Genomic DNA, 22,754 nt, shown 5'->3' on the forward strand with positions numbered 1-22,754 from the left:
CACTTAAAATTTCAATACTGGGTAAAATAGTAGTTATTTATTTATTTAATTGAAAAAACATTTTATGCAAAGTAATTCAAAACTACTGCTGCATAAGTTTTTATTGAGTGGGCGCCTCAGTAGAGTTCAATGTTTTTGACTGAAAAACAGAACACAATGTTTGATAATACTGAAACATAACATGGTCATACATTTTGACATGTAAAGCAGGAGCAGCAACGACTTAAAGCCTAATAGGTATTGTAAGTCATTAACAGTTGATATTTTTCCGCTTTGGTTGCTTCATGTGTTGTTTTAATATTTCATCATGGCTGGACAGTAATCCTGACCATAGGGGGCAGAGCTTCTCAAGATGTCATGGGAGGGATTCATTTGTCACATTGGGCATCTTCTTAGCACTTTGGAAAGATGAAGAGACAATATTGTTACAGGCCGAGCCCCCTGTAGCCCTGGAGTGGTATTGCATACCTTAGCTGAGCCAAGGAAAAAAAAAAGAACAATTATGAAATAAATAACCACATGCACACCTTCAGTAATATATACAAATGAAACATTAACGTTTGAAAAACTGCAACATTACATATAAAAAATGTATTCAATTATGAAAAAATGCATGGCTAAATAAAAGTTGTCTAGGTATCATGAAAAACTGCCTTAGCATTTTGTTTAATTTCAAAAACGTAGTTACTTTTAAATTCTCTTTTGTATGTTTTATTTCAAAATATATCTATTTTTAAAGGCTGTTAATATTTCATAGTGCGACTTTTTTGGATGTTACATTTTAGAATAACTATTATTATTTAATGCCACTGCGATTTATTGCAAAAGGTCTGTTTTCATGCTGGTTTTGTCATGTAATTATCTTTTTTGTATATCATTTATATATCATTGCACTTTTTATGTGATAATTTCTTTCATAGTTGCTTTTGTATTCATTTCATTTCGGTACAAATGCCTTTCTGTGTGCTCCTACCAATCATGATTACCAGACTCCTTTTAATATACCTGACTCTAATGTTCTTTCTGATTTGCAAGTAGCACCCATCCAAATTTTAGAGACTAAAAAAGTCACAACAGTATAGCAAAATATTACCAGATGTTATAAAATGGTTTCCCTGATTCAAAGGAGCTGACTAATTAGATGACAATTTATCTAACACTAAAAGTCTAGTTGAAAAGCCCTATCTTCTTGATTTTTGGAATAGCTGTTCAATATCATGCGACCATTCAGCTGAATGCTTATGTTTCCTTATTTTCTTCACTCCTTTCAACCCATTTTGAAAAACTACTGATTTCTACAAATGTGCTATGGGTAAACCTGCTGTTTTTTTCTGCATTCCAGTAATGGTAGTGGTATTAATTTGCATATTTAATTTGTAAGTTTTTTATTATTTTAATAAAGTGCTGTGTGCTTTATTATGGTGTTATTTTCTGGACCTCTAACAGTTTGGGATAGGTCAAACAACCTATCTGAACCCCCGCGGCTATGCCTCTCTGTCATTGAGCTGATGCTTTGAAATTGTACACTTTCAAATAATCAGTTGCAGTCCTGATCATATGCTCTTGCTGCATGGATTCTTAAATGTGAAATGGTGGGAAGTTTTGGAGGAAAAAAGGAAAGGCACTTTGAGGCCCATGGGATTTCCCGCCCATTCCTCGCAGTTGCTGTGCCACTGATCTCCCCACACCAGGGGCATCGTGCATAACACCGTGCGTAGAATTCGCACTTAAACATGGCATATGGACAAAAGTGGAAATGTGCAAATGCACACAAAATTCATATGCACAAAACCGTCCGTACACCAACTTCCACGTGCTTCTGCTACATAAGACCTGATCAGCGTGAAAAGTAACCCTCGTGCACATGCCTGTTGCCCCACCCTGACTCATCCCAGAATTTTGCATATTTTAATATGCAAATCAATATAAATTGCCCTTTAAGTTTAGAGTTCTGTGAAAAGACAATGGCAAAAGCACAGGGAAAATGGAAGAATTTCAGTGAATACCAAGTGGAGGTAAGGAAAAATGTACTATTTGTTTGTTTAAGCCAGTGCTTCCCAAACTTGGTCCAGGGGGGTATTTTTCGTATGTTGCTTAAATCATCCGAGATCAGGTGCCTCATCTTGGATAAGTTAATGCCGGTGACACTCATCCGGGATAGGTCGGTTTTTCAAACGCAGCCGTGTATTAGATTAGTATAGCTGGATCTAATCATCCAAGATGAATGCGCGCACCTGCGCTGATTGAAAAGCCCATATATGTTGAGTCTAGAAAACATGATCAGCAAGTCTTTGATATGCTGTAACAAAATGATGAAAGAACGGGTGCATTTTTTTTTCACACACACGGCACAAGGCCTTTTATCGAAAGACATGAAGAATTTCAAGATTTAAAATGCACAAGGGGTAACACTGCAAAAGCAGCCCAGACCAGAAAAGACGGCTGGCAAAAAGTGGCCGACAAATTAAACACTAAGTAGTGTGCATTGTACTTACTGAATGCAGTGTTTCATTTCCTATGTGTCAGATTAATTATTATTTAATATGTCATAATTCCAGATCAAACGTGAGCACAAGGAGAACATGGGAACAGGTTAAAGTGAGGTAGAAGAATATACTTCAAACTGGTAAATATTGGTAGATAACTATTTAAAGAATTGTTGACATAATCATATATAATATAAAAAAACATTAATTTTGAAGCTAATAAGAAGGCAGACAAGCAAAAAACAGCTGGAGGTCCACGCGGTCCAGACCTAACTCCTGAAGAAGAGTTGGCTCTCCAGCAAAATGCCCATCAACCTGTTTCTGAGGGCATTCCAGGGGGAAGCTCCTCCTCAGAACCAGTGGCAGGATGCAGTGGTCACTTCATTTCAGGTAAAGGATGGTCATTGCATAAATTTGTCCTCCATGTGTGCCATAGGTATGTTCCATATAGCCCTCTTTTTTTGTTGGGTCAGTTGCATGGAATGTCATATCCCTTGAACCTGTGTCTGACCAACAAGATATTGACGAAGGTCAAATATTTGATGAAGACACTGTGTCTGATTATTCATCAGAAGGAGAGGTACATTTTCCAAATAATGTTTGATCAGACTTAACTCTGATCAGTCCCATGTGCCCCAATCACATTTGGAAATCCTGGCAATGAGAATGTTAGGCTGATTGAGATTCTTCATGGAACTGTGGGTGTTTTAGCCTGTGTATTACCTACCTGCAATGGCATGAAATGCCTCTTTTATTGTCTGCACACGCAGGTGTCCAGGAAACACTATGAAAACCCGAAGGAAATATTTCAGTGCCAAACAGACTTTACGAATTGCGTGGCAAACTGCACTTTTAGTTAGATTTTCCACATCGCCTACAGTATATAAAAAAAGTGCCGCTTGTAAAAAACCTCAAAGCAATGCATACTGTCTGTGTAGTTGTGAGAGCCCGACTTCGCCTAGTTTGACTTTGAATATAAGGTGCTAATAAATCTTTGAGGTACAATATTCACCCTCGGCTAAAGCGGTATCTTTCGAAAAGAATTTCCTCCAGGAGCAATAAAGGATCTTGCCGATCGCGCAAACCCCTCTCTATATGAAATTCTCGTCTTATAATTTGCGTACCAATATCAATTGGTCGCTCATTCATGAACGGCGAAGCCATGATTGAATGAATTCCACACATGGACAGTGTTTACGTGTGTGAGCTAATCCTTGTTTACGTAGAAAAAACCTGCTCCAAGCAGGTTTGAGGATTAGGATGTGTTGCTATGACAACACTTCCAGCAAGAGTTTTGAAAAACCGACAGATCCAGGATCATGCCAAATTGTCAACAATTACATCCGGCTAAATGACTAATCCACGTACGAAAAATACCCCCCTGGGGACACACTGTGACTGTAGGTTTTTGTTCCAACCAGCTTCTGTCTTTAATTGAACTCCTGGGGGGTATTTTTCGTACATCGCTTAAACCATCCGAGATCAGGTGCCTCATCCTGAATGAATTAATGCCAGTGAAACTCATCCAGATAAGTCGGTTTTTTAAACGCAGCTGTGTATTAGATTAGTGTAGCTGGATCAAATCATACAAGATGAATGCGCGCGCCCGCGCTGAGTGAAAAGCCCATATATATTGAGTCTAGAAAACATGATCAGCAAGTCTTTGATAGGCTGCAACAAAATGACGAAAGAACGGGCGCATTTTTTTTTCACACACGCGGCGCAAGACCTTTTATTCGAAGGACAAGAAGAATTTCAAGATTTAATATAGACAAGGGGTAACACTGCAAAAGCAGCCCAGACCAGAAAAGACGGCTGGCAAAAAGTGGCCGAAAAAATTAAACGCTAAAAAGTGTACATTGTACTTACTGAATGCAGCGTTTCAATTCCTATGTGTCAGATTAATTATTATTTAATATGTCATAATTCCAGATCAAACGTGAGCACAAGGAGAACATGGGAACAGGTTAAAGTGAAGTACAAGAATATACTTCAAACTGGTAAATATTGGTATATAACTATTTAAAGAATTGTTGACATAAAGAATCATATATAATATAAAAAACATTAATTTTAAAGCTAATAAGGAAGCAGACAAGCAAAAAACAGGTGGAGGTCCACGCGGTCCAGACCTAACCCCTGCAGAAGAGTTGGCTCTCCAGCAAAATGCCCATCGCCCTGTTTCTGAGGGCATTCCAGGGGGAAGCTCCTCCTCAGAACCCGTGGCAGGAAGCAGTGGTCATTTCATTTCAGGTAAAGGATGGTCATTGCATATTTGTCCTCCATGTGTGCTATAGGTATGTTGCATATAGCCCTCTTTTTTGTTGGGTCAGTTGCAGGGAATGTCATATCCCTTGAATCTGTGTCTGACCAACGAGATATTAACGAAGGTCAAATATTTGATGAAGACACTGTGTCTGATTATTCATCAGGAGGAGCGGTACATTTTCCAAATAATGTTTGATCAAACTCCACTCTGATCAGTTCCATGTGCCCCAATCACATTTGGAAATCCTGGTAATGAGAATGTTAGGCTGATTGTGGGATTCTTTATGGAACTGTGGGTGTTTTAGCCTGTGTATTACCTACCTGCAATGGCATGAAACGCCTCTTTTATTGTCTGCACATGCAGGTGTCCAGGAAACACAATGAAAACCTGAAGGAAATGTTTCAGAGCCAAACAGACTTTACGAATTGCCTGGCAAACTGCACTTTTCGATAGATGTTCCGCATCGCCTACAGTATATAAAAAAAGTGCCGCTTGCAAGAAACCTCAAAGCAATGCCTACTGTCTGTGTGGTTGTGAGAGCCCGACTTCGCCGAGTTTGACTTCGAATATACGGAGCTAATAAATCTTTGAGGTTCAATATTCCCCCTCGGCTAAAGCGGTATCTTTCATACAGAATTTCCTCCGGGGGCAATAAAGGATCTTGCCGATTGCGCAAAACCCTCTTTATATGAAATTCTCTTCGTATAATTTGCGCACCACTATCAATTGGTCGCTTATTCATGAACGGCGAAGCCCTGACTGGATGACTTCCACGCACCGTCACTGATCACGTGTGTAAACTAATCCTTGTTTACGCAGAACAAACCTGCTCCGAGCAGGTTTGTGGATTTGGATGTGTTGCTATGACAACACTTCCAGCAAGAGTTTCAAAAAACCGACAGATCCAGGATCAGGCCAAATCGTCAACAATTACATCCGGCTAAGCGAGTAATCCACGTATGAAAAATACCCCCCTGGGCTAATTTAAGTGAAGTGTTATTTCCCAAGTTCAGTGTTTTGGGACCAAGCAGTTATATGGGAATAATGTATTTTTTTCTTTTTAACAATATTTTCATCTTGATTTTCATTCTACTTTGCCAGGTGTTCTAAGTGTTTAATTAATCTATTATTTACTAATTAGTGGGTCTAACGCTAAAGTAGTTGCAGCCTTTGATTATTGTTGTTTGCCTGGGTGTCTGCTCTGCTTGTTTTTAATTGTCATTAAGATACAATGAAGGGGGAAAACTGCACAGAGAAAGGGCAAAATATAATGAAATCAGCAAAAGAGAGTTAAGTATTTAAATCTATAGCAAAAGCAGAAATATTTCTATATGTCTTATAAATGTAAAAATCATGCTGCTATGCTTCTCTGAATGTAGAATAAAAGAAAAAAATACCAGCTAATTAAATGAGATCAGTGTTATCAGGTGTTGTCACTGATTAGGAATCTGCTTGGAACAAATACCTGTAGCCACAGTGGGTCCCCAAGACCGAGTTTGCGAAACACTAGTTTAAGTAGTGGTATAAACGACAAAAGGAAGTTGGTTGAGTCACAGAGTGATGGAGAAACTCGAAAGTTCAAGTTCAGAAAGTCGCACACTGCCTGAAATAAAGAAGTGGTCAGATATCAAAGTTGCTGTAAAAAGGTGAATTGTTGCCCACCGTCTGAGTGTCACATGGAAGCGTATTAGGATACAGAGAAAAGAAAAAAAAAAAGGGACACATTTAAAAAAGGTCACAATGTCCACTTGAATCTCGCAGTTTATTTTGTCATTGAAATAGAACATTGTAAACTTCATCTTAAAATCTTTTAATTTACTAGGGGGGGTTTACCCCCTGCTTGCTTCGCTTGCCAACTCCCCTGGCCTGCACTATGCGCCAGCCACTTCGCATCTCTGCCGTTTGCGTAAGTGGATTTCACTTTCACTAAACAACAAATCTTTTAATTCTGGCAGGATACGCTTCTTCATTGGGAAGAAACGCTACTTTTCCCTGATGGCAACATGAATTAGACGATCTACAAGTTTCTGACTTAAAGTTCGATCTGTTTTCGCTGTTCTGTTATTTTACCAAGTAATTTCTGTTTGTTTGCGCTAATGCAGTCTTTACTATAATGTTTTTGAGACTTTCGAATTTTAGAACTTTCATTATCTCTAACCTGCTCTGCATGTGTATCGCGCCAACGTTTTTGAACCTCTTTATGACGTTCTACTTTGTCATCTACTCTTTGTCTTTTATTCCCAGCCCCGGGCGTGGTTAAATCTCTTGGCAGAAAGTCTCGTCTCACGGGACATGAAAGTATCTCTCTGAAAAAGTCACGTTTCATCCCAGGCTAAAGAGTCTCGTCTTGTCCCAGGATTTTTTTTATCATAATAGAGAGACTAGTTTCTCAAATCCCATCGTAACTAAAATAGCACGTTAAATGCTTCATATTCTATGTGTTCTTCTATGTACTCTGTGTGTGAATCACTACTTGCTTCTTAAACTGGCTTTCTCTTACGCCAACAGGACACAGAATACATTACATTCATGATATTAGAGCTCTCTGAACAATTTAAATACTAAGATATATACTTGATATTTTCAGGATGATGGGAATGAAAGCATGTATTAAACATAAGTGCATGGTGGCGCAGTGGTAGCGACGAGCTGGCACCCCGTCCAGAGATTGTTCCTGCCTCCTGCAAGATGCTTGCTGTGCCTTGCGTGACCCTCGATGAAATAATTTATTGCAGCAGTACTGTCTCTTTCAAATGTACTAACCCCCAATTCATGTCCTTCCTGTTCTTTCTCCAAGTAACCAATCGCCACACAATCAGCTCTTTAATAAATGTCAAGCCATCTCTAAGCTTAGGACACTGATTCCTCAAACCTTTTAAGGAACATTGAAATATATTCGTAGTACATGTTTAATTATTCAAGTCATCTATCCATTCAGGGTTGCGCCAGTCCCAGTAACCATACGGGGTGAGATAGGAACAATTCCTGAACGGAGCGCCAGTTCATCGCTACCGCTGTCCACTGTGTCCACATGTTTAATAACGGTATACATCCAACCATCCATCCATTTTCCAACCTGCTGAATCCGAACACAGGGTCACAGGGGTCTGCTGGAGCCAATCAATGCCAACACAGGGCACAAGGCAGGAACCAATCCTGGGCAGGGTGCCAACCCACCGCAGGACACACACAAACACACCCACACACCAAGCACACACTAGGGCCAATGTAGAATCGCCAATCCACCTAACCTGCATGTCTTTGGACTGTGGGAGGAAACCCATGCAGACACGGGGAGAACATGCAAACTCCACGCAGGGAGGACCCGGGAAGCGAAACTGGGTCTCCTAACTGCGAGGCAGCAGCACTACCACTTCGCCACCGTGCCACCCACAGTATACATTATTTTAATAATAATTTACATAAATTACGTTAAAAATTTACCTGTATAATGTAATATATGTACTTTACTGCATTTCATCTGAAAAATGATATCAAGAGCTCCAAAATATAGCACCTGGAAATCTAAATCGACTTAGAAGCTAGTCGTCATCATCTGTAAATACGTGCTCTCTTCTGTTGAATTGAATTCCTTTATTGTTATTATATGGTACAATTAGATTCAATATGGAAATCCTCCATAAACTTATTTTCCTATAAAATGGCAAAATAACAACAATAATAATAATACTATAAAAAATGAAAAATATACAATATGAAAGCATAAGTGGCTCAGGTTGTTCAATATTACAACTGTAATGCAAGTTTACAGTGAGGTAATTGTACTAATAAGTACAAACAGTTCTACCGGGAGCAGTTGATGGACAGATTGAGTGCATTTTTAGCTCTTGGGATGAAACTGTTTCTGAACTGCAAGGTTCGTGCAGGAAAGACTCTGAAGCGTTTGCCGAATGGAGGAAGTTCAAATAGACTGTGTGCATGGCTGAGGCATGTGTGCTAGATGATTTACACCTAAATCTTCTCCCAGCTCTTGACACAATCTGCAGTAGATCAGCTTTCCAATCAGCTGCTGTAAAGCTGTGATTCCACACTGAGATGCAGTACTAAGAGATGCACTCTTAGTATTTGGAATAGTTTGGCCATTCCGTGCACCATTATATGGTTACGGGTTGATTACAATCAGATGCCTTAAACTAAAAAACGATATGCAGTTAATGTCAGTGTATTTGATAAAGCCGCGTCAGGGATGTGAATCTAAAAAATAAAGGGAAGCCACCCAGGAACAGTAGCACTGCTTTGACGCTGGGTGCAACAGAAGAAGGGGAAAAAATAAAAGCAAAGCTCAATTTGTTGCAAAATTTTTCTTTAATTAATTCAATTTTATGTAAGAAACCAAGCACAATAAAACAGAACTCAATCAACTGAAAACAACATAGCAAGTGGAATAGTTTATTTCAAACTCAACAGTGAGAGGTTACAGAGTCCCACCTAAAACATCCTTTACATAGAATACAACACAAATGAGACAAAAAGGTCTGGTACAAGCCTGGCATGTTTGTTTTAGAATTACATGAATGACTGGCAGTGCTGAGATGGTCCTAGTGTGTGTGTGTGTGTGTGTGTGTGTGTGTGTGTAATAATTCTTTGCATTTATATAGTGCTTTTCTCACTGCTCAAAGCGCTCAGCAATTGCAGGTTAAGGGCAAGGTCCTTGTTCATGGGCCCAAACAGAGCAGAGTCCCTTTTTTGGTATTTACGGGATTCAAACCGGCAACCTTCAGATTGCCAGTGCAGATCCCTAGCCTCTGAGCCACCACTCCGCCATGTGTGTGTTTGGTTGACCCTGTGATGAACAGGCACCCCGTCCAGGGATTGTTCCTGCCTTGTGTTTCATGCTTCCTAGGACAGGCTCCAGCTTCCCCATTCCCCTGCTCTGGATAAGTGGATTAGGAAAATGGATGGTGGTATTGCAAAGTTCTGGAAAATAATTTAACTGAGAATTTGATCTTTTCCAAGTTGAAATAAAAAAACATCACAGTCCCACTGAGTTACAGATAGTGGATTAAGTTTGAGAGAAGCACAGTAGTGTGGTTTAAGATATTAAAGCGGATTTTAAAAAGCATACTTACATCCCTCCTGATATTCATGTGCTGCTATAAATGTATGAGTGATTTGCAAGAATATTGTTTAGAATATAAAAGATGAAACAAAAATATGTAGCCGCCGAGGTCAAAAATATAATTAGTGCAGTATGAACGTGCAACGGACTAGAAGCAGGTACCGGATTGATTCTATGACATAGCCGTGCGAGGGCGCACTCAGAGCACTTCCCAGGGGAATCGTAAGTGTAACTTCGCAAATAATTAGACCACAAAGAAAAGCGAATAGAAATGGTGCGCAAATTTTAGCACAAAATCCGAATATTTCAACAAACCCTGAATACGTTAAATACTAGAAATCATCATATTACTGTCCTATTCACCGGTACATCTTTCCTTCTCATTTGTTTTTAGGGTAAGCTGTCATGTGTCAAGAACGCAAAGGACTCCTCACACTCGCAGTCCTGAATTGCCATTCGTTCATTTTTTGTGGCCACTTATTCCGCACTGAGTCGCGCCACCCGCCGGCGCCAACATGATTCAAACTTGGGTCAACAACTATACTTTGCCCGATGCCCATGCAAATGAGGATTACTTTATATGTTAAGGACGGTCATTTGATCCCCCCCCTTTAGTCTCCGCCCCATTCCGCGTCCCTCTGAAGAAGCTATTTTCCTGCGCCATCCGAGTCGCGTTTGTCCCAACCAAGAGTATCCGGCTGCAGGTCGCAGACTTGGCCTTCCACGCCCTTGGCCTTCCACGCCCCCGGCCTTCCGCGCCTCCTGCCTTCCACACCACGCCCCCAGCATTCGCGTGCGTCCCCTGTCACATCGCTTTCGTTGAAAAACGTTGATTTACCATGTAACCGTAAAAGACGATATTAATATGACTTCCTGCAATCACGAGGCAAGAATCCGAGTTTCTCTTTATGGTATTACTGTCGTGTTTACTTTTAGAAACAAAAAACAGTTTTATCTCTAACTGCTATTATAGTGAATTCTATCATTCAAAATATTTGAAATTATTTTTATGGTACTTTTGTACTAAACGGCATGTCTGACATTATTTCTGGAACCTCGTTCAATAAAGGAAAATTCCGTTAATGACATTAATTTATTATGTTACAAAATAAATGATGATCAATAACACAACAAAGCAATCAACAGGCATGAAAATGAAGGTCTAAACTTTCAAGTTCAAAAGAAACTTTTAAAATTGTTTATATTGAACAATTTTTTAAATGATCCAGCTTACTAATACAGTTCATACTTTCATTTCCATTGTCTGTCTTGAATTGTGTTTTCTTAATTTTGTTCTTCGCTGCTGCTATAATGTTGATAAATTTCAAGTGGAGTTATTAAACTTTCAAACGTTTACCTGATTTTTAATTTTAATGCATAATTGTTCTCCCTGGGACCCAAACTTATAAATATGTACTTATCAAAAAAAGTGAAGCGAATCTCTCAAATTGCTTAATAGATATATCGTTTGTTTTTCTAAAGAAATGCAAACATTTGCATTATTGAAAGTTGCACATCCATAAACCGTCGTTTTTATTTATTTTGGAACTGAACTAACAGATTTTAAACTTAACTTTAAAAATGTTTTGGGTCGATACAATAATTACAAATCAATTTTTTAGTGATTTTAAATAATTTAATCGCCATATACCATTTCTTGTATTAGGAATTTGTCATTTGTTGCATACCCCAACTTACTCTCCAAACGGAGATGTACTTTTTTGTAAATAAGATTACCGTTATTAGGTCATCGGTGTCACTGCCTGCTCAGGATTCTTCCCATAGTGTGTTCAGCTGTCTTTGACCACTTTGTGCCTGCGTGTGTCATCGACTCTGTTGTCTGATTTGGTGTAACGCCTGAATCCTACAAAGTGCCCCCTGGTCAGTGTCCCCTCTTGATTAGTTAAGGGTTTTTTTGATTCTGTCAGACCAAGTATTGTTACCTTAATAAATGCTAGCTTGATTTCTGATTGTGTTCCTGCTGCCTTGAAACACGCTGTGGTGCAGAAACGTATTATAAAAAACAAAATAAGGACACTCCAATGTGTCAAATTCCAGGCCAATTTCTAAACTGCCTTTTTTATCTAAAGTCTTTGAAAAACTTGTCCTAACTCAAACATTTCTAGATGAAAATAGTATTCTGGAAAAATTCCAATCCAGATACAGATGTTCTTGCAGCACTGAAACATCCTTGTTAAAGGTTAACAGCGACCTCTTCCCAATTACTAATCCTGGAGATTTTGCCATTCTTGTACTGCTAGATCTTACTTCAGTTTTTGATGCTGTGGATCTTATGATTCTTATATCCTGCCTTGAACAGTATGTAGTCATCCAAGGTAATGCCCTGAAATGGTTTAAATCTTATCTAAGAAATAGGAATGTTTCTATTCATTTGGGTGAGTTCTCATCCTCTGTAGCTCCTTTTACTTGTGGGGTTCCATCCTTGGACCAGCTATCTTTTTGATAGGCATGTTACCTTTAGGCTCCACTGTTAACAAGTATGGCTTCTCTATACTGATGACACTTAAATATATTTGCCACTAAAATCAAAGCAAGAAAATACAGACCCTCCATGTGTGCTTGAATGATACTAAAACCTGAATGGCAATGCATCTTCTTAAACTAAACGATAATAAAACTGTGATCATGGTGTCCAAGAGTTAAAGTTTGAGTGTCTCTGATATTGCTGTTGGACCCCTTTCCATATACGTATCATAAAGCTTCAGTTAGCCCAGGTGTGATCTGTGACAGCTCATTCAAACTTGACAGACAGATAAATTGTGAAGTTAAATGAAGCTTTTTCCAGCTGAGACTCTAAGGTAAAGGCCTTTCTTTCTTTCTGTGATCTTGAAAAGGCCATCCAAGCTTTTACAGCATCTCATTTGGACTATTGCAGTTCTTTGTATGTAGGTATTGGTCAAGCCCTGTTACGACGCCTACAACTATTCCACAACTTTGCTGTTCACTTATTGAAGGCTCTCGTAAGTGTGGCCATATTTCACCAATACTGACCTCACTTCACTGGCTTCTGGTCCATTTCAGAATTGATTTTAAAATTCTATTTCTTGTTTTCAAATGTTTGAGTGGATCAGCCCCATCTTGCCTCTTGGAACCTCTTCACTTGTATGTGCCAACAAGATCCCTGTGGTCTACTAGCCTGATGCTCTTAGTTGTGCCGAGGTCGAGGCTGAAGCAAAGGAGGAATCGGGTGTTTGTGGTGGCTGCTCCTTTTCTCTGGAATGGCTCTCCTTATTATATTAGGTCTGCTCCATCACAGGCCATTTTTAAGTCATCATTAAAGTCTTATTTCTTCTTGCTGCCATTTGACCCTGCAAGAGGTTGACATTGTTTGTATATGTTGGCTCACGTACATTCAGGATTATAAATATGTACTGTATATATGGGTATTTTAAGTTTATCTTTTATGTAATGGCTGGTTATTCTTGCAGTTTTGTGATGTGTACATACGGTATATTTGAACTGCTTCTTTTACCCTTTCTTGTACAGCACTTTGGTTCAGTTCTGGCTGCTGTTGTAAATGTGGTTTATAAATAAATATTGCCTTGCCCTGCTTTATAAAACATTATTTTAATACATAACACTAAGACAATGGACTGTAAAGATGAAGTTGGTTTGAAACATTTATTACAAAAAAGTTAAAGAATATATAAAATATAGAACAAGAATTGTAGGTTGTAACTGAACAATGAGGGACATGTATGTTTGTTACATTTTCTCACAAAACTCAGTCATTTTCCTTTTTCCTCTCACGTTAATCTAAAAACAGATGCATGTCTTCCATAAGTGAAAAAAATATGTCTAAAGACATATTCTCTCTCCTCTTCTTCTGGAAATTCAGATAGCAAATCAAATTTCTGAAGGGCCTCCTCAGTGTCGTCTTTGTCCATTGACAGTAATGCAGGGAGTGAGATTCGCCCTCTGAACACAGAAATGTTCTCAGCACACCACTTCTGTGCCTCGGTGAAATGCTGAAGGATTCCATGCTGCTGTAATACATTATATTAAAAAAGAAAGAAAGGAAATTCTTTAAATGGTCATCATAAAGCTCATAGCCTTTTCCTCCACATTTACAAGGTATATAAGGAAAGTAAAAAAAATAATGTACAGCAAATGTAATTTATTATACATTATTAACATTACTGCTTTTGATCACAGATTCTACAAGTCTTCAATGTTTCTTACAATACACTATTATTAATACAGCACACAATGCATTTCAAATGTTTTAAGGCCTTTAAGAGTTGTACTAGTACTACAGTTTGTCAGAAGATATAAAACAGGCTTTTAGTCTTTTGGGCTTTGACTCCTACTGCTTAACGATTAACAGTCGGCATCTGAGACAAGTATTAAGTCTTTTTATACATTTTATTCACTATACCACAGGCATTGTAAGCCAGCATCAACAAAATGTAATTTATCTTTCTTATGGAAGTTTATAAAATGATGTGTCTGTACCTGCTCATCAGTGCCCTGTGCTGGATGTTGGAGAAGGGACGCTGACGTTTCTTCTAAAAGAAAAAATCTGAAATCTGCAGAATGCAGTGCTATGGAACAGAATAGCAAGACATTTGTTCATTTCAGATGTAGTGCCAAGTCTTTACTCTGTCTTCTCATTAATGGCTCAATAAAGTCTAAACCTAAAAACATAGAAAATAATATTTACCTAAGGAAATGTTAAAAAAGAACCAAAAGAATAAGCACAAAAAATGACCCTGTCCTGGCTGTCCATTGTTTCTGTACCTTCTAATTTTTTGTTTGGTTCTTGGCCTTCATTTAGAAGGGCGTTTGCTCACTCAGTCTGATGTGAGCAGTTACTTCAGTGATTTCAAAAAGAAGCACTAAGTTTATAATGGTAAACATTTGGACTATTCGTCTTTGATTTACAATATGGCTAAGTATATTTGCCATATTGCCGCAGAACTAAATTAGAGTTATTAAAGGAAATTTAAATTTCATTTACCCCTTGGTGCTGGAGTTCTCAAGTAACATTCTACACCAGCTCTTCCACAAAGCCAGCATGTCATTCTAAAAGGAGTTTAATGTTACAAAAATATTTATGCAAACCATTATAAACATACATTTAAATGATCTGGATTTTGAAAGGTAGGCGTTTCTGGAACTTCAAAACCACTATGGACAGTATGCTGAAATTAAAAAAAAAAACAAATATAATAAAATAAGTTAAACATAACACAAATATCCAACACAAATTGTAGAAGGTGACAAAAATCGGAACCAGCAACCAGATAAAATCCTCCCTCTACAAATACTACAATGAAAGAAGAGAGGACTAATGTTGAGACACAACTCATTAAAACTGAAGGGGGCCTCGAGGATGAAATACAGAGACACCACAAAATGGTCCTTTGGAAACCTGGACACGACATTAAATACAGACATACAAAAAATGATAGTTACAATATGAAATGGTCATACCATCAACATGGAAATTCCACAGCCATGGCTATTCATCTGACTTGGAAGGCCCTAATACATCCATCCATCCCGCTATATCCTAACTACAGTATCACGGGGGTCTGCTGGAGCCAATCCCAGCCAACACAGGGCGCAAGGCAGGAAACAAAACCCAGGCAGGGCGCCAGCCCACCGCAGGGCGCACACACACCAAGCACACACCAACACACCAAGCACACACTAGGGAAGCCCTAATACAAGGGGTAAAAAAATTTAAACAAAGAAAAATATTAAATACTGACATACAGTAAACTGTTGACAATGACTTTTAAACAGAAACAACAATGGAATTGGCCACTTGGGACACACCCTGTGTTACATCTGTAAATAGTAAATCCTGCCAAACAACGGAAAATGCTCAGCTTTTTAACCTGTATTTTAAAAAGTTCCAGATCAGAAATGTAAATGTCAGTATTGTTTGCAAGCACACACTCTTAGCATACCCTGTATATACACTACCTGCATACTTGACAATGTGGCCTTCATGACTCTGAAGGTGACGTAGCAGGATGCTGTAGTCTCTGTGCTTTTTACAAAGAGGGCACTTGGATTCATTTGGAAATTTAATCAATGTTATCAAAGTTGTTTTTATATTCTCTGCCTTTATGGAGAAATGTGACTGTGGAAATCAAGACAAAAATAATATGTAATACTAATTTGGCAGAAAGCGCTAACGTGCTTTTAAAAATAGCTAACTTAACTAAGTTAAGATAAGATATTTAACATACGTTAATGACGACGATAAACATAAATACCTTTCATATTGTACACTGACATTGCAGATTCTCTACATAACATCTCATAAATAAGTGAAAAAGTTAATATAGATGAAATAATACGGCAAATATTAAAAAGAAATAATACAAGAGGTAACAAATAATTAAAACGATATGCTTAAAAATAGGATATGTCAGTAATGACGATAAACAGAGAACACTTGGATTCGCTATACAGTATATAATCGTACATCTCATTAGTTTTGTTTAATGGATCTAAAGTTTCTTTAAATATACTGAGCTTTTTATTCTGTGAGTCCATACCTGGTTCTGTTGTGCCATTGTTCCGTGTCAGAAATCGTTTTCAGCTCCTTTTCTTTTTCGAATTGGAATAACTGTACAGCAGCTCTTCTTCTCTTTCTACGGACTATAGGCAGTTGTGGGGCGGACTGTGGAAGGCAGGAGGCGTGGAAGGCCGGGGGCGTGGAAGGCCAGGGGCGTGGAAGGCCAAGTCTGCGACCTGCAGCCGGACCCTTCTCGTCCCAACATACTACACCGCCATGCACGTGTTATTGGTACCGCCTCCATAGGGTGACTCCGCCTGTCGTTTGACGACGCCACGCCCATTCCCGAAACGCTGACAAATGCAAAAAAAAAGAGTCCAGAGGATACACCTCCCCCAAAAGTAAAATACTTTTCACAGCAATTGGGCGTGAGAAAATGCGTTTGACGGGACTATTCATGTTGGGCTTTTTTTCTTGAAACTGTGCGCGACTTTGTAAAACCTAAAATGTCTCTTTACATTTTCACGCCCCTTTAGCCTATGAAATTAACGTAGTAAACCAATCCTGGACTAGATTTTATATGTTTGGGTGAGATTATGACTGTGATTGGGCAGTAAAGTGCCTGTCAAATCTGGCAACCTTGTTTCGTCAGATTCAAGTCAAGTTCGTAGAGGAAGTTTCTGCAGATAGGAGTAAAGACCACAAGCGATTTTAGATCCGAGATGAACGAGGGGTTCGTATGAAGTACTTTTTAAAAACCTAGAACCGTGTTGTTCACTCAAATCACCAAAACGTGGTGGCGAACGGCGACAGATAGAAAGCACCCAAAAAGGCTTCTGTCTAGCAGACGTTGTTGTTGCAGTCCGTTCCTTCTGGTTCTCGGCGAACCATCACCGGCAAAAGAAAGTGACGATTGCAGGGTGATTTCTCCTCCATTATCTCGTGTTCACGCACCTCACATCGTAAAAGGAGCATCGCGTGCACCGCCAACACGAATCGGTGACAGGGTGGCGTTGGCACTTTGATCGAAGACACGGTGGCGCCGTGCTTAGAGCCGCTGGATTAGAATTGCGAGCCTTGCTTTGGTGTCTGCATTTTCTAATGTAACTGTGGGTTTTTCGGATTTCTTACTCACATTTTAATGTCTTCTGTATATTAGGTTAATTGCCCATTTTCTTTGAGTGGCTCCTGGTATGGGCTGACATCCTGTACATTGCTAGTTTCAATCGTTTGCTTTTTGAGCATAAACACACTTCCGTGACCTTGAATTAAATTAAGCATATTAATTTAATCCAAACCAACATTGCCATCACGATAGTACCAACATTCTCTTAATTTTCCAGTTGGTACACAAGTAGGTTTTTAACTTGTAGTGTTCAGCAGCACTTAGTTGTTCACTGGTGAAAACTTGACTGTCACATTTAAAGTACAGGTCATCTGTTTAGGGGAAATAAATTGTTTCTTTTTTAAGAAATGGCAGTGTACTGTAAGAAACAAATGGAAGCATGTGGCTTTTTATCCTTTTTTTATTTACAATTGAGTGTTGTATTCAGACTGCAGTTACAATTTGTATTAAGAATTGCCAAGTATTAACATTTAAGCAAGACCTGCAGAAAAAAATGCTAGCAGGTTTGCACCTAGTGAGCACCTTGGCGCTATGAGCAGTTGATGGTGGGTCTGCCTTGATATGGGCTATTAATTCTTATAGTGTTAGATAATTCATTTAATTTGTTGTAGAAGCTTAAAGGCAAAGAATATTCACAATGCGTGTGCTGACTGGCAAACGTGCATTTGATAAGATTATATTCTGGTGATTCTCATCCCTTTGTCGTTGCCTACTTCTACTTGTGCCTTGGCCAGTACCGGCACTATGGTGACTTTAATGACTACACACCCTTCGTCACATACTCCTTCCTCATCCTTTGCTTATGTCTGCTAATTTTGGACACCTTTTTTACATGTAAGCTGGTGTTATTAAACAGTAATGTGGCTATGCCCAGTCTCCCAAGCTGTTGTCTGAGTTGACCTGCCAGGTTTGCTTTCATTTAAAGAAACACTGCATGGCACACAAGTTACACTGATTGCTGGTTCAAAACTTATACATGTTGCACAAGGTGTATGAGGATCTACTGTTTGTTAACACAGGCCAACTAATTATCAAAACAAATCCTGGAGAATTTTAGATATTTTATAAATAATATTCCAGACTGTAGGTCTCAAAAAAACGGACATCACGGTTGGAGGAGGGAAGAGGCTGTCTGTTCACCCTAAATTTATTAATCTATTTATTATCAATCAATAGATCAACTCTGACTGTACTCTAAAAAAAGTCATGTCATGAACAGATTCACTCACATCTCTGTGTTTTTTCCCCCCTTGTAGATTCTGCTGATTTATGTTACATTAGATGACTTTTCCAATGATTTACCCTCATTCACATAATCCTAGCCAGTTGGAGGCAGTTGGTGGTGCGCTTCCTTGAAGACGCTCACCTAATGTAACATACCCAGCGCCTGATCCCAATCAGTCTTTTGCCTGCTATAATAAAACCAAACAGGTTTGATTTTCTTATTAGTCGGAGAGGAGATTTGACATCAAAATGAACCAACGAATGCTCATCTGGAAGTACAGTGCATAGAATGTGAAACTCACAAATAGAAGAGAAGCTCATCTGTCTGATGTTTTGTGTACTAGACAGAATGCTGAATGCACCACAGCTATTATCCCTTTGTACACAGCACGAGGGCTGTGAACCTTACACACATGAGAAACACATCTGTCTGATGTCTCGTATTTTACATACCATAACTGAATGGAAAAAAGAACTGAAGAAAAGAGATTGCTGCTGAACCCACTGCACAATGCCAGCTCTCTCATCTAGATAGATGGATACTTTATTAATCCCAAGGGGAAATTCACATACTCCAGCAGCAGCATACTGATAAAGAACAGTATTAAATTAAAGAGTGATAACAATGCAGGAATAACAGACAGACAGTATCTTTGTATAATGTTAACGTTTACCCCCCCGGGTGGAATTGAAGAGTCGCATAGTGTGGTTGAGGAACGATCTCCTCAGACTCAGTGGAGCAGGACAGTGACAGAAATCTGTCATTGAAGCTGCTCCTCTGTCTGGAGATGATACTGTTTAGTGGATGCAGTGGATTCTCCATGATTGACAGGAGCCTGCTCAGTGCCCGTCGCTCTGCTACAGATGTCAAACTGTCCAGCTCCATGCCTACAATAGAGCCTGCCTTCCTCACCAGTTTGTCCAGGCGTGGGGCGTCCCTCTTCTTTATGCTGCCTCCCCAGCACACCACCGCGTAGAAGAGGGCGCTCGCCACAACCGTCTGATAGAACATCTGCAGCATCTTATTGCAGATGTTGAAGGATGCCAGCCTTCTAAGGAAGTATAGTTAAAGTATTGTCACAAAAGGGGCAAGCATGACTGTGCTGGAAGGTCAACACAGTCAGTAAATGTGACATGGGCTGCAATTTTCATTTGTGTACTTTGACATGGTGCAGAAATTAGATCAGCAACTGTGTAATATGACATCGGCTTTAGGTTATGTTCCAGATTCAAGTGCCTTTTCAATGGGAACATGGAAATGTGGTTGGAAATGGGATATAATTTTGACAGGAGGGGCTGGGAGTGGGATGAAGCTTTGGCAGACCTCTAATGCAGACTTCTGAAGTTCTCCTCTCTTGAAGCCACCTTAAGGGAATTTCAGTTGTAACATCAAAAGTGCTATTTGAGTGCTGCCGTCCAAGCAGTTGAGGTTGGCACTCATTGGGACAGAATGCTGTCTTCCACCTGTTATGTCTCCTTCACTTATATTTTGTATTTTTCTCTTCTCAATAGAGAGAGCCGTGGTCTAGTGAAACACACTGGGGGCTGTCACTGTGGTGCAGTGCGTTTTGAAGTATGGGCCCCACATGATCTGCACGTCTTCCATTGCAAGTAAGCAAAATTTTTATGTTGTTTGGACACCACTGGGGTAAAATAAAACAAAGTATGCTGCTGTGTGGTAGAGTTTTTTTGTTTTTTTTAATTTATTTCAGTTGAAGGACATTGCACACACACTTCTTATGCCACCCCCACCCCATCAAGAGAACCTAATGGCTTTTTAAATAGTTCTTAATACAGGATAAAACACCAAATAAAATGAAAAGTTTAAGCTCATGCCCAGCTTGGTTACCATAGTGAGATCTTACAAAGTTCTGAAAAAATTCTAAACAGACCTTTTGTTAAAGAATAGTTGATTTATTTTCCAATTTGATATAATGCAGAACATCATTTTCCCACTGAGCTATAGAGGGTGAACTGGGAATCTTCCAATTGAGCAAAATAAGTCTGTGCAAGTAGTATGGTATAGGACATTACAACCATTTTTTTTTTTTTTTTTTTTTTTTTTTGTGGCACAATGTTAATCCCATCTGATATAATTTCAAATAGTGCCGTTAAAGCGTTAAGAGTGTCTTTATATTCAGGGTTCTCCAAGAGATGCACAGATTTTGTTTTTCACAAAACATGTTTCCAAGCGATGCAGGCGCTTGATAATATCACTGACAGGTTGGATCTTGTCCTGGTTACATTTGAAACACAAAATCTTTGTGAATTTCTCAAGTGGAACTCCAGGGTTGCTCACTCTGTGGCATTTGCATGCTTGCGGTTTCTCTGGGTGCTCGAGCTTCCTACATATCCCCGTTCCATGCAGGTTAAATTTACTGATGACTTTAAATTACCTCATTATGATTGAGTGTGCTTTCTGATAGATGGACTGGTGTTTCATCCAGAACTGGTTCTTGTCTGGCACCCGGTGCTGTCAGGATTGACTCAAGGCCATGGCATCAAATTATTAGAATAAGCAACTGCAATTAAATGAATGAATGAGAACGTGGCAAAGACAAATTTAGATAAATGTGATATTAACTCTTTGAGGGCTGAATATTGTTTCCAAAAAACTCTGTTTGAGATTGAAGTTGACAACTTAAAAAAGCACACAAAGCGATGGTTTCACACATAAATCAACCTAAAATGTCTGTTGCTACATGCTGTGGCTGCTGTTGGTGCATGTTTGGCATCTCTGTGGCTGCGTGGGGGCACCTCAATTACCAGCAGGAATGCACGGTGGGCTGGCTGCCTTGGCTGTCTTCGCACGGCAGGTAGGCAGCAGTGGCAGTCGCAGTGTGACTCCATATGATTTGTACCTCTTGTCATCATCATAAGTGGTGGTCCTCCCAGGCGAAAGCTGCTGTAGGGGCATCAGCTACCCAAACGTGTTCAGCACAAGATCAGCTGGGGACTGATCAGCTGATGCTGGTACCTCACTTTTGTTTTTGATCCCCATCTCCTGATCACTTGCATCAAATTCCAAGTCTGACAAGTTATAGTCTGATTCAGCGATAATACATAAAACGTCCATGGGTTTTTTTTAATTTGCATATCCGCTTTAGTCTCTCGCCAGATGTCGATGCCATTTTAGAAATTGTTTGCTCTTCGCTACTGACGCAGGGAATCAAGGTCAAATCAACAAAGCTACCGGTACTTAACTTTCCTTCTAGCAAAGAGAGTTGAACTTAAATGGAAGGGCAGGTTTTGTCCCAGTTTACAGCTGATTACCGTCCTCTACCCCCTGAATTTCGACAAAAGTCGACATCAGCCCTGAAAGAGTTAAGAAACTGGCTACCTGATTGGACATCTATGGCACAGACCATCTCCCATTTCTACCATGCTGACCATGTCAGTCATAGCAGTAGAGTGTTGTACTGTGTTAGCTATAGATTGATACAGGAGAAAGTAGGGTGAAATGACAACTTTTATTGGCTAACTAAATAGATTACAAATGCAAGCTTTCAAGGCAGCTAAGGCCCCTTCATCAGGCAGGGTGTAACAAAGAAACTGAAAAATAGAACTCTAGCTTATATTGGGATAGCAAAGTGATTTTTTTCTTTCATCTTAACAAACGTTTTGTTCAAATGTTGATGAATTAACCCTGAAAGAAGAGAACAATGAATTAATACAATGTAGAGAAAGGATAACCATCACTAGAGAAAGTCCTGTAAGGTTTTTTTTTCTTTTGAAGTGTGTTGTCTGTAAGATTGACCAGCTGACTACATCAGAGGTCTATCAGTCTGTTAGTCAACATATCTGGTCATAAAACTCTTGTCTCTATTCAGACCATTTTGTAGAATACTAAATTTAAGCATAAGTTTGTATTCTCAGTCTCTCTGCTACTGTTGGGACTTGAAATTACCCATAAGCACAGTGACCCTCAGATCCTTTATGCTGTGGCCATTACTGTTAAAAGTGTGCTGCCACCGGAAGATCAACACTGTTCTGATTTATATGAAATCTATGTGAGTTCATTTGCTGGTGCAGTGTCTGACCAGTTTCCCCTACATACAGTCCAGTGTTGGGGC

General features: G+C 39.3%; 1 protein-coding gene and 1 long non-coding RNA gene across 2 annotated transcripts in view; one reads left to right on the forward strand and one right to left on the reverse strand.

The window, feature by feature from the left end:
- Nucleotides 1–22,754, forward strand: part of cenpv (centromere protein V) — a 30,363-nt gene that overhangs the window by 2,847 nt on the left and 4,762 nt on the right. The window contains exon 3 of the mRNA XM_051931233.1: nucleotides 20,194–20,292. Coding sequence (XP_051787193.1) covers nucleotides 20,194–20,292 — 99 coding nt within the window. The remainder of the gene's footprint in view (nucleotides 1–20,193; nucleotides 20,293–22,754) is intronic.
- Nucleotides 14,516–16,468, reverse strand: LOC114655638 (uncharacterized). The gene is made up of 3 exons (XR_003716934.2): nucleotides 16,372–16,468; nucleotides 15,791–15,950; nucleotides 14,516–15,000 (listed from the first exon to the last, which is right to left on the reverse strand). It is a non-coding gene; the product is annotated as an uncharacterized LOC114655638 (long non-coding RNA).

Source organism: Erpetoichthys calabaricus, chromosome 8 (genome assembly GCF_900747795.2).
Source record: "Erpetoichthys calabaricus chromosome 8, fErpCal1.3, whole genome shotgun sequence".
NCBI lineage: Eukaryota > Metazoa > Chordata > Cladistia > Polypteriformes > Polypteridae > Erpetoichthys > Erpetoichthys calabaricus.